The sequence below is a fragment of the Ammospiza caudacuta genome, chromosome 4 (genome assembly GCF_027887145.1).
Source record: "Ammospiza caudacuta isolate bAmmCau1 chromosome 4, bAmmCau1.pri, whole genome shotgun sequence".
NCBI classification, from domain to species: domain Eukaryota; kingdom Metazoa; phylum Chordata; class Aves; order Passeriformes; family Passerellidae; genus Ammospiza; species Ammospiza caudacuta.
The window spans coordinates 55,044,679-55,057,247 of NC_080596.1; the positions used below are offsets into that span (position 1 = coordinate 55,044,679).

General features: G+C 36.4%; 1 protein-coding gene across 3 annotated transcripts in view; it reads left to right on the top strand.

Annotated features, from left to right (window-relative positions):
* The window catches only part of PDS5A (PDS5 cohesin associated factor A), a 75,525-nt gene that overhangs the window by 24,304 nt on the left and 38,652 nt on the right, over window positions 1-12,569 (top strand). For all 3 annotated transcript variants that reach the window (XM_058804290.1, XM_058804291.1, XM_058804292.1), the window contains exons 3-7: window positions 5,559-5,762; window positions 6,183-6,269; window positions 7,059-7,156; window positions 7,646-7,772; window positions 11,096-11,176. In XM_058804290.1, coding sequence (XP_058660273.1) covers window positions 5,559-5,762; window positions 6,183-6,269; window positions 7,059-7,156; window positions 7,646-7,772; window positions 11,096-11,176 — 597 coding nt within the window. The remainder of the gene's footprint in view (window positions 1-5,558; window positions 5,763-6,182; window positions 6,270-7,058; window positions 7,157-7,645; window positions 7,773-11,095; window positions 11,177-12,569) is intronic.

Sequence of the window (12,569 nt, forward strand, 5' to 3'; positions counted from 1 at the left end):
GTCATCTTTTCATTTTCTGTTTTCCCTTCCACAGGTTATCCAAAGCCAGTTAAATGTCTTGTCAGAGGGTATAGATTAAAGAATTTGTAGTGAAAATGGGACATTGCCCTTCTCTGGACTTGCTCCAGCACTTTAAAATCTTCCCTGAACTGAGGGGCCCAGAATTGGAAACAGGATTCAGGGTGTGGCTTCCCCAGTGCCAAATATAGCAGGACAGTCACTGCCCTGGTCCTGCTGACACAGGCCAGGGTGCCATTGGCTCCTTGGCCACCTGGGCACTCACTGGCTCATGGTCAGCTACCTGTGGACCAGCACTCCCAGCTCCTTTTCCTCTGGGCAGCTTTCCAGCCACTCTTCCCCAGCCTGGAGCACTGCCTGGGCTTGCTGTGACCCTGGCAGGGGCCTTGTTGAACTTCATAGTGCTGGCCTTGGCCCACCAGTTTGTCTTGTCCAGGTCCTTCTGCAGAGCCTCTGTGTCTTCCAGAAGATCAACACTCCCAACCCACTCAGTGTCATCTGTGAATTTCCTGAGAGTGCACTCAATCCCTTAGTCCAGATCATTGATAAAGATATTAAACAGTACTGGCTCCAAAGAAAGATTTTCAGCTGTTGTTTTTAATTAGCACAGTCTGGTAAATGTCTCCTTACAAGAAAAGGCATTTGAGACTCCTTTGGCAAATACATTCTGTACCTGTGTCATTTTTAATTTTTTTTTAATTAGTGAGGATAATCAGGACTAAGTAATGTGCTTCCAATCAGCATTTAGTATTTTTAGCATTTCATGAGTTGTAATGCTAGTTATTTTCCTTTCCTTCTTTTGTCATCCTGCAATTGCATTTGCATTGTTTTTGTGTACATGGCCTGCAGTTGGCTCATAAATTCTTATAACTACTTACTTAATATCCATCTTTCTTTTCTATGTTTACAGCAGACAGGCAGCTGAATATGATCTTGAATTTAAGCACTAAGCATATGACAATTTACCAATGGTGATTTTTTGGTATTTCTCCTCTTCTCATATAGTATCCTGTCCTATTGCCATTCTGTAACTGTGCCATCACCATCAATTCCTACTTGTCATACCACAGTTATAGTATGGTAATAGGGTCAGTTATAATACCATTCTCCACCAATCAATGCATTTGGTTCCAAAAGATTCTTTCAGTTTATCACTTTAGGAAGGGGCTAAGGAGACAATGGTAGCAAAATGTTCTTCTCTTTTAAGCTTCTCAATTTCTGTGTGGCTCCATGTGATGCTGTTCTTGACACTCAGACTAAGTCTTGTGTAAGGTGTTGATTATCTTTATTAAAGGCATGACCTGTTTGGAGATGAGGGTTATCAAAGTAATGTCTTTTTATGTGTTATCCTGTTTTTCTCAACTTCTGGGTTTATTTACCTGTTCCAGGTTTGATTTGTATTATAAAATTCTGTTGATGTCAGCCCGTTGAATGTATTGGCAAGAAGTCCTTTCTAGATGACTGCATCAATATTTGGTGCTTTATGCTTAGTTGGTATCTCCCTTATTCCAGTGTAAGCTTAGGTGATGGTGGCGTGTGTGTATATAGTTTTTGTTTGGGATTATTTTGCTTATTTGTTGTTTAAAGAAAAGCCAACAAAACATGTGGTACTACATTTGTGATTTCATTTGTCAGGAATTTAAAGATTTTGAAATAACAATCATCTGGTCCTCCTGATTTGAGTGTTTTTCTTTTATTTTTCTTCACACTTTAGTGTCTCTTTTTTTCTTATTTGTTTGATGCATCTGGCTGACAGATAGAGCTGCATCTGGGGCTGATGAAGGCTTCTCATCCTAAATCTGCACTGCATAGAAGTATTCTTTTTCAGAGACACATGTCTGTGAAACATTTTGCTATGTTTTACTGTGAGATCTGAGATAAAATATAATTTACTGTTCGTGGTTAATGGCAAGAATCACCTATAGTACTGGTTAAATTGTGTGAGGAAAGATGTAAAAACACTCTGATGACAGTTGCATTATTTGAGTCTGCTGTGATTTCAGCCTTTTCTTGGCATCTCTCCTTGAATTGTTCTAGCTCTTGAAGTGTCATCTGGATTCACATCCACTTGGATAAGTTTTACTTTCAAATATCTTTTGTATTTAATCCTAGTACTAAACTTAATTTACAGTACCATCCCAGTTACAACAAATGGTATCGAATTCTCTAAATGGTTGAATTTCTTCCTTCAGTGATTGCAAAGGGATTTTTTAAATACTGAGTATTTTTCCTTGGTCTTTTTACAAGCCAAGGGTTGTTAAATGTTAGTGCTTTGGAGCCCTGTGAATAAGCTGGTGTAAGAACAGTAAAACAAATGCAACATGTACATGCCTTCCCCCTGCTGTGACTGGCTTGGAGGTTTATGCTTGTCCTGCCAACTGCAGCAAGGCTTTTCTGGATCTGCCTGCTTCTCTGCAGCTGCTGGTTTGAGTCTTTTCAGTATTTCTACTGATTTGATTACCCTGTCCTCTCTTGGTGTTTATATACCTCTCTCCCCTGTATTGCTGGAATCATCAGTATCTTTCAGCAGTAGAAGGGCTTCCTGATCCAACAAATCATTTTCCTGAATCCTACAGATGGAACAGCAAAAGTTAATATTCCTGTCTGAGGCATAGCTCTTGCACAAGAGCCACAGCTGAGTCACATCAGGGCAAGCTACCATGCTGCTTTGGTCTTTGGAAGCTGCATGTGAGATGTGGGCAGTGTGTGAACAGCCCTTGGGCAGCCCTGTGTGTGTTTCAGTGCAGTTGAAAGGCTGCCAGTCCCACGAGAAGCTGCAGGTATTGTTCATCTGGCGTCGTTTCAGGCCTCAAGTCACACAGAACTGCTTTCATGGCTGCTGCAGGGTTCCAGGGCAAAACTGAGCCAGCATCTGTAGATGTCATCAGACATGTGTGCTTGAACTCACGGTCTGTGTATTTCTCTCCAGTGGGTGAAAGGATAACCTAGACTGGCTTGCACACTGCATGGTTGATAGAATCAGATGAACACCTTCCTGAAAGCTTTAACTTTCCAGTATGTTCCTAACATGCTGAGAGTGACTTTGGCAGTCTTCATTTAGCTGTTCTTGCAAGATTGAATGAAGGCATTTGCATTGTTTCAGTGTTACAATCGTGTCATTTCACTTACTGGTTTGCAGAGCCTGGAGAGTAAAATTTTGCTCTGATGATTAGAATTTCAGGGTACTGTGGTCAAAGTGGCAATAATGTCAATTTCCAGAATAGTTCTAATACTTTATTTTTTCAAGCTAACTAAAGTATTAGTATGTGACAAATTAATGGAGATGCATTCAATCAAAAGTGATGCCGAATTAATTTAATCATAAATGTGCATAGCTGTATTCTGTTTACATTTGCTAGAATTAGTGTTTAAATTGACTGCTTAATTGTTTGGAAAGGAATGGATGATGCTACATTATTATTATTATTAAAGAATATTTTTCTGTCTCTTGCTTTTTGCACAGAGTACAGTAACAGATTTTTTTGTTCTGAAAGCTGCTAAGTCTGTACACTTTTTATATAAATGAGTATTAGTGTTCAAAATAGTTTCAACTGTATAGCCAGACATCAGACAGTACTACTGTAGTCTGAAAAAGTAGTGAATTCCTGTTACAATTTCATCACATTTTTTGTCTTAGCGTGTTAATGAGTGGTTTCCAATTCGGACATTCAAAACATTAAATTATTTGGACTTTAGCCTTTTGTATTTGTAGAGTTTATTTTAGGTTTTCAGTTTCATTAGCAGATTATTTTAGCAGATCAATTTCTGGCTATATCCAGGACTCCAGTGGAGGCTACCCCAGTGCAGAGCAGGACAGTCCCCTCCCTTGACCAGCTGGTGATGCTGTGCGTGATGCACCCCAGGACACAGCAACAAAAGGCCCTGTAGCAGGCAGACCTGAGTTGTCAGTACAAGAATGGTTTTGTGCTTTCAGCTAGGGCTTTAAAACATAGCTTAAGAATATTTGTAAGGAAACAGACCAATAAGGTAGAATTTGTGCTTTTCTGGGCTGTAGATTTAAGGTTCTCTTTTTTTTCTGTTTATTGTTGTGTAGGGTTTTTCTCTTCTCCTATCTCCTCTTTTTAGTCTTTGTGGCAACTTGTGGCAAATTATACTTGTGCATTTCTGGAAAGGGAGGAGGATTTTTAAGTAATGTACTGTAGGAGAGATTGCTGTCAAACATTTATTTTAATTTATAAGATCTGAATTTAAAACTGTATTTCAGAACTCAGGAAGGAAAATGTGGAACACAGCACTTTTATGTTGGAAGCATGGATGTGCTTAATAATGGAGAAGCAACCCTAGAATCATTTGAATGACACCATAACAAAAAAATTCTGGTTAGAGTAAGGGATGTATTAGCTGTGTGAGCTCAGTCTTCTTTTGTGTTTTACTATTATTATTTTAGAGGTGAATTTGACCCATCAAGATTTCTCATTCTTTGTTCTCTCTGGTATCTCTTCATTTTGTGCACTGTGTATACTGTGTCTGTAGTGGGCATACCAAATCCTGTTGGTATACAGTGTGGCTGTCCTTCAGTTTTAACTCTTAATGGTGCTCAAGTGACTTGGAGGAATGGAACACAAAGACTGATTTCACTAAGGTCGTTCTTAGAGTCTCCAGCATGTCTGCCTGTTCTGTGCTGACATCCTTGAAGTCATCTTCATGTTTTAACAAACACTATTCTAAAATTAAAATCTGCAACTTTTTCTTACTTCAAACTAAATGCTTACTTTCAGTTTTGCCAAATCATTACGTTGAGAAGTTTCAGTTAACCGGAGGTGTATAATAATTAAAAATATACTAATTTGGTGGCATTTCATAGGAATTAGTAGTTCTTAGCTGTGCTAGAAGAAACAAGGAAACCATGTGGTTAATTTATTACATTATGTTAATAAGGCTAAAGATGCAGCTCTAAATATGCAGAAAGAGAGATCTGCAGTTTTAAGACTTATTTTACATGAGGGATTAAATTATCCAGTATCTAGTTTGTTTAAACTAGATAGAAAGATTGTTCATATGTAAAGTATTTTGTGAGGTCTGTGCCTCAGTAGAGGCAGAGTGTTAAGAGTGGCCTCTTAGGCTGCTCTGGTCCTGGCACAGCTCTAAGGCAGCTGCAGTGTACTGTAGCCATGTGTTAGGCCAGATGGTTTACAGCCCCTCACACCATTCATACTGAGGTGAGTCCTCACTTGGAATTGCAATGGAACTGCTTGGGGAGGGGATGCTGCCATCTCCAACCTCATCTGTGCACAGCAGTTTCTGTGCTGTACCTCAGGCCAAGATTGACAAAATAAGCAGAACTGCAACATGGTTAATCTAAACATGTTTTAATCTAAATTATTGAGTTCAATAAACCTCTAAGTATCAGGTTAACACTTCCCCTTTTTCTGATATTTGTCCTAACAAAAAAATTCAAGTACTAATTGTGATTATTCAGCAGAAGATGTATTGATAGCACTGCATCCTTTTAAAAAGTTTTATTTAGTATAAGAAATAAAAGCAGAAAGAACTCAGTTTTTTTTTCTGGTGTTTTTCAGATGGTGGTGAAAACCTTCATGGATATGGACCAGGACTCAGAAGATGAGAAGCAGCAGTATCTCCCATTAGCCTTGCACCTTGCCTCTGAATTCTTCCTCAGGAATCCCAATAAAGATGTGCGCCTCCTTGTAGCATGTTGCTTGGCTGATATCTTTCGTATCTATGCTCCTGAAGCTCCATATACTTCCCATGACAAACTTAAGGTAAAAGTACCTCACAAGATCAAGGCTTTTCTCCTACCTTATTCTTACTGAAGAAAATATCCACTGCCCCCTTAAAATAAGCCAAACCAAACCCAAACAAACCAAACAGTCTCCCCCTGCCAACAAAAACCCCAAAAATTAACAGAAAAATGTTTTTATTCCCATGTATACTGATTTTTAGTTTTATTAAAGAGAAGTTGCTTTAATCCTGTAAGTCAGTGTAATACTTAAGGGCCGGAGATGTGTAAAGGAATGCTAGATGGCCATTATCTGTGTTGGTGATGGCTTTCTGTCAATGCCTAAAAAAGACAATTTGATGTTCTCACATTATGAATTTGCAAATGTGGATAGATGTCACTACTAAAGGATTGTATTTTCATCTTCTGCTGAATCAAGCTTGTAAACTTTGTTTTTTGACAGGACATATTCTTGTTTATTACAAGACAATTAAAAGGCTTGGAGGACACGAAGAGCCCTCAATTTAACAGATACTTTTACTTGTTAGAGGTAACACAATACTTATAACTTTCAGTAGATGGTATTAGATCTGTAAACCTAAGAAGTGTAATCAGTTGTTCTCCTCATGTGCCAGTATGCCTGGCAAATTTCTTCTATTCTGTAAATCACACCAGTCTCATTAAAGTTCAGTGAATTGCATATTTTAGTACTTACAGTGCTGTTTGTGTTTAATAAGTTTGTTAATCTGTAGTGGAGGACCAATTGTCTAAACAATTGGTATGTATTGAAATTTAGCATTTATCTTACAATTCCATGCATTGGGGGTTTTTTATCAAGAGAGAAAAATCTCAAATGCTGATTAAAATGCCAATGTGCCTATATTGGTGATGGGAGGAGGAATGTAAGATTTTTGCTTTAAAAACATTGCAAAACCATACTTTTGACAAGAACAGAGGGGTGGGGTTCAATGTGCTTTTAGAAATAGTATCTCATTTGTAAACATGATACTTGATGTTTAAAATGTGATGTTTAAAATTGTATTGTTTCATAGCATGAAGAAAAAATAAGGTCTTATTATATTAACAAGTTCTGTCAATTGGCTTTCATACTTAAAAAATCAGATCATTCTGTATTTAGAGTTTTCTGGATATATCTTGCTCCCCCTGTGTTAGGAGCTCTTTATATGCAAAGCAAATATCCAGTCTCTTTCCCCAAAGTCCTTACATCTATTGTATATTACTTTTCCTTAAATAGAAAAAAACCCATAGCTAACATGATTATGTTTCTGTTACTTAATGTGAAGTTGTACTAGCCTAAATATCCTCATTTTTGTTTCAGAATTTAGCTTGGGTCAAATCTTACAACATCTGCTTTGAGTTGGAAGATTGCAATGACATTTTTATTCAGCTTTTTAGGACTCTTTTTTCAGTTATCAAGTAAGTTGAATAATTTCCATTATATTAATTGTCAAAATATCATCAGGTTTGGGAGTAGACTGAATCATGGCATAGTCTACAGATAAATATGTCTGAACAGAAGTCTTTATTTCCCTAAATGAGGAGCTACTGGGAAAGCAAATGAGTGTGAACTGCTGACATTATGGAGGGGTGTGTGTCTGAAAGTAGATGCTTTAAAATTTGCTGTCCATGTTACAGCAGTATATTTCTTTCCTATTAGTTTACCTATATTTTTGTATTGGTTGTTATTGTCCTTTTTTTTATTTTGATTGTCTTAAAGCAGAGCTAGATTGTTCTAGATTTTTTGAACCTTTCTATAAGAGAAGAAAGGCACATAAAACAGTTTTGAGATGTGGAGAGTGTAAGGGAGAGCAAACTGAACAACATTTGATGGTGTTTCTTGATCATACTGTTAGTATTTGTCCGAGTCTGCGAATTTAATATAGAAAATATTCTTTATGATCTTAGTAATAGCCACAACCAGAAGGTACAAATGCATATGCTGGATTTGATGAGTTCTATCATCATGGAAGGCGATGGAGTAACTCAGGAGCTGCTGGACTCAATTTTGATTAACCTCATTCCTGCACACAAGGTCTGCCAAGTAAAATGTTATCATAGAATTATTGTTATTATAACAGTATACTTACTGCCTTCTGCATGTTGTTTATCTCTTTATACACTTCAGCTATTGTGACTGTTTTATTTTCTCACATTCATTTGGGGATTACCTGCTGCTGGTGATTAGCTGTGTCTAGATTATTTGTTACAGAGAGATTGTACCACCTTACTGAAACATAAATAAAGTGTTTTCAAGCAGATATAATAGGAAAACATTGTATCTTGAGGATTGTAGGTAGTTGGTTGTTTCACTTTTTTGATATGTTGAGTTTTTTTTAATAGAGAAGATATTAAATGTTTTTGAATTTAAAAGAAGGAGGGCGGGGGAAAGATATTCCCAAGATTTCTGTGGTGGCTGTCTGTTCTCCCCAGCTTGCCAGTCAGACTTCACTGCACCTTCCTAGTTGTGCTTCCCACCCCTTCCATTGTCTTTCTTCATTTAACTCACTTATAAGGAGCAAAGTGATACAGAACACTCCCCTTCCTAGAGGAATTGTATGTTCCTCGAAGAGGAGATCACTGGGACTACACTTGAGCTTTTAAAGTACCTTCCCTGTAATGCCTTAATAAAGTCAAAAAGTGAATAAACACAACTCCTTTAGCTGTAAAATACAGGAAAATGAGATGCAGGCTGATGGTGGTGATGCCTTACACTGACCAAGAAAATTCCCTTGCTAAAACACTTATCAAAAATAGTATGGAGTATTATTTTTTATAAGTATAGAGTAATATTCCAGGTATTAATAAGAGGAGATGAACTGCACTCAGATTACTGAGTATATGTTTCTGTTTGCTCATTTGTTGATTTAAAATAATTAGAAAAATTAAGGCATGTCCATCCATGACTAGACAATTAAATCAGTATTAGTATGGCCATTGTCATTTACCTGTGAAATCTCATCAAGCTTATAAAAGTATCTATTGCCTGAGATGAGTTTGCATTCCTTCTGTCATAATCATGAGACAGGAATGCCATTCTATCAAATCATTTTTATTGACAACAATGAGATAATGTCTTGCTGCAACTGCTAACACAGAGAGCCTCTTCTAACAAGAGTCCTTGTGAAAATACACTGTTCTTTGTAAGTTGCTTCTAATAAATTAGAGGCAAGTAGATAAAAAGAGTGGAAGTACAGGGTGGTGATCTGAGATAATGCTGTTAACAATGATGGGCATTGCTCTGAGGGTAAAGACCCAGTAAAACCTTGTACAGCTTAACATTGTGTTGTGACTAGTTGATTTAGTAGTCACAATAAAGTAAATAAAAGTGAATATGATCCTTTAACATTAATGTTGTTACAGTTTTGCCTAATGAAGAAAATTGTCAAGTGAAGCTCTGATAGAGAGGGAGACAAACTTGGTGTAAATATTGGGTTGTAATGCATATTTAATGTCACTTAGAGGATTGGTGCCATTCTTACTGGCTCTTGGTCGTGACTGAGCAAAAAATGTCCTGTAGGCAGTGCTCAGTATTGTAATTTGGTCAGTATGTCAGTCTGTGTTACTTTCTTTGTTCCCTGTAACAACAGCACTTAAATGACTGCTTTACCATGGTAGTTCAAAAAAAGAAAAAATAAAAACAACCAGAAAGTTCTTTTGTCTGAGCTGCCTATGGGAGTTTGACTATTGTAACTATGTTCTCCTTTCATGAACAGATCTGCAAGAAAATTCTGTGATTATATTGCTTGCCTTTAGATATGTAAATCCGAAGCACTGTAGCCTTAAGAGCACAGTTGATTTTCTTGTAGAATGCATGCAATAGCAATACTTCTAGATCTGTGCAGAGCAGTCAAATTACCAGTCATTCTCTGCTATGACATAAGAAAAATATCAGTCTGGCAAGACTAGATGGAAGTTTGTCCTTGTGAAGAAGCTGAAATAATGTGGTTTGGGTAATGCAGTCTGAAGTGGTGTTTTTTTAATCAGACATGATATACAGTCTGCCTCTGAATCTATATTGTATTAATTTGTACATCTGTTCTTAGTAAAGTGATGGTGTGGTGTACATTGTTCTCTGTGTGTGCTAATGTGACTCATCTAGTAAATTCAGGTTTTCAGTAGCAGTAGCATGTCACATTTTGCTCACATTTTGACCCGTGGCCTCAAACTGTAGTTCCTTATATTAACATTAAAAGTAGTGCTATTCAATGAATATTTTTCTTCCCAGTCTTACATAAGTTATTCCTTAAAAACATTTTCATGTGTTAAAAATCTATATTTTCTTCTGTACGTCCTACAGCTTGAGTTATCCAGACAGGGTTTCTTTTCTCCTAATAGTTGAAGTAGTTGATTTGTTTTATTAAGTTACATATTACTTTTCTAGGCTGTTTTGATGTTTGGTTCTTCATTATTGTGGTGTTCTGTGTTTGTGTGTGTATTTGGGTTGTTGGTTTGGTTGTGTGGAAGAATCTGGATTGAAGTTCCATAGAAAATGTATTTTAAAGTTTGAGATTCACAGTCCTTCAGTTTTATACCTGCATACCAGTCAACAGGGTTTTAATCATGGCTGGGTGTGGGAAGAAAGTCTTGGGATATTTTTTGAGAAGAATTCATACAAATATGTCTGTCTTCTATGATGAGACATCAGTTTAGTGCTTTGGTGACTGAAGAAATATTTGTTTGAGCCTTTGGCCACCTTGTTTCTCTTTACTATCTGTTGATGAACTGTCTTTGTCATCTCATTAATTAAAGGAACATGAGGGAGTTGTTCTCGGTGTAGATTTGCCAAATACCGTATTTCCAAGAATCAGTCATCCCTAGGTTTTACCTGCATTTTGTCTGCAGTGATTTGTAGTTTTCAGGGCAATCATCTCATCCATATCATTTTTCCCATCCAAGCTGCATTAATCCTTAGATGATATGGGATTTGTACAGACTAGGACAGAAAAATTTTTCAGATATTCTTTTTCTTGCTCAAGAGCAATATATCAGTGTTCAGATTTGTCATGTTACAATCAAATGCTTACTTGGAAAGTTAACAGCTAACTCAGCCCAAGTGTAGGTGCTTTGTGTAGTCTCATTGTGGGCTATCTCAGAGCATATGATGCAATTTGTGGAGAAGTCAGTGCCCAGTTTTACTCTCCAGACAAGGCTGAACTTGCTACAGAGTGTATCTTTAATGAGTATGTGAGGGGCAGACAAAACCACATTTAAATATTAATTTAAATTCATTCATTCTTCAGTGCCAGATTTGGTGCACGTTAATTTTCAGAGTATTCAGGAATGATAATGTTTCTTCAAAATCTACTACTGTGTGTGAAAACTCTGTAAAATTTTATTCTATTTTCTTTATTTCAGAACCTTAACAAACAAGCGTTTGATCTTGCAAAAGTCCTGTTGAAAAGGACGGTCCAGACCATTGAACCATGTATTGCCAATGTATGTAAATTAATCCATGTTACCTGCAAGTAATAAGTGTTCTTGTTACTGTCTTCATTTATTGGAGATTTTATGGGCATTTTTATTCTTTTAAATATTGTTTATAGAAGCTACTGCGGTTTTCCAAATAGGATATTGTTGGCTTGGTTGTGAAGTGTGTGGAGTATTTCAAATAAGTGAAGAGGAAATTAATTTTTATCCATCTCATTCTAATGTTAAGCCTAAATCTAGGCTGTGAAAATGGCTGACCACTAAAAATTCTGTTAAAACAAAAGGAATTATGAATAGTTCATATGTCCAGCAACCAGGCAGCCTTATTTCATACCAAGCTTCAGGATGAAGCGTTTCAGCCTACTGGCTCTTTGCTAGATTTTCTTTCCCCTCCTAAACTTGCTATGACTTGTAGTCATGAAGAGTAAAAGAACTATGCTTTTTACAAGGCTTCCTTCAAATTACAATTCCTTCTTGTTGAATGTAAGTGTTGTATGTTCTGCACATTAATACAGCTACTGCAGTCTTTGATCAATGTATTCTGATCCATTCTGTTGCCTTCCCTTGGTGCTGAAGCCAATAGAATTAATAAAATTCAGAGTAATTTAAAAGGGAATTGGACAGATTCATAAAAGATTATTCAATAAGTATTTAAAAGCTCAAGGTGTCTGACCAACAGTTACCACATTCCCCTGGTTTTTTTAAGCTTTGTAATTAGTCGTATATGAAAACAGGATAGTACATGAAGTAACCTTGAGTTGAGTTAATATCATTCTCCTTACTTTCTTTTTCAAGTGTGTAATAGCTTTTTTTGCTATTACATTTGCACTGCTGAGATAATATTAACACACAATATCTAAAAGGAATTATTAAATTTTAATATACTTTATATAAATCCAAAAATAAATAATTCATAATTTAGGCTACTTTGGTTTGTTTCTGTTAGATCACTAATGACCTTGATACATTAGCCATCAAATATTGCAAGACATAATATAAAGACATCTGACATTCTTTAAAATGGATTTGAAGCAGAGGACCTTTATTTTCAGTATTTGATGATCTTCAGTTGGATTGGGCTTCAGTTATAAGAAAATTTTTTAAAAGCACTGGGTTTTTTTTGTTCAGTGTTCTACTGGATGAATATGCATTTTAAGTTAACAAGTCTTTTATTACTTCTTAATTTTGCTTTTGAGATAGTTACTGAGATTTGAAATTATCAGATTGTCATGTATTAAACTCCCTTGATAGAGTTAATAAAAGTGAACTGGGAAGGATGCTTTTAATTTCCTTGAGCCAAAATTGTAAGGGTGAAATGCTTTGATGTAGTGAAGAAATTGTTTTGAATGCCTTCCATAAGTATAAAACCATTAATGATACTACATTAAAAGAATTTTTAGAA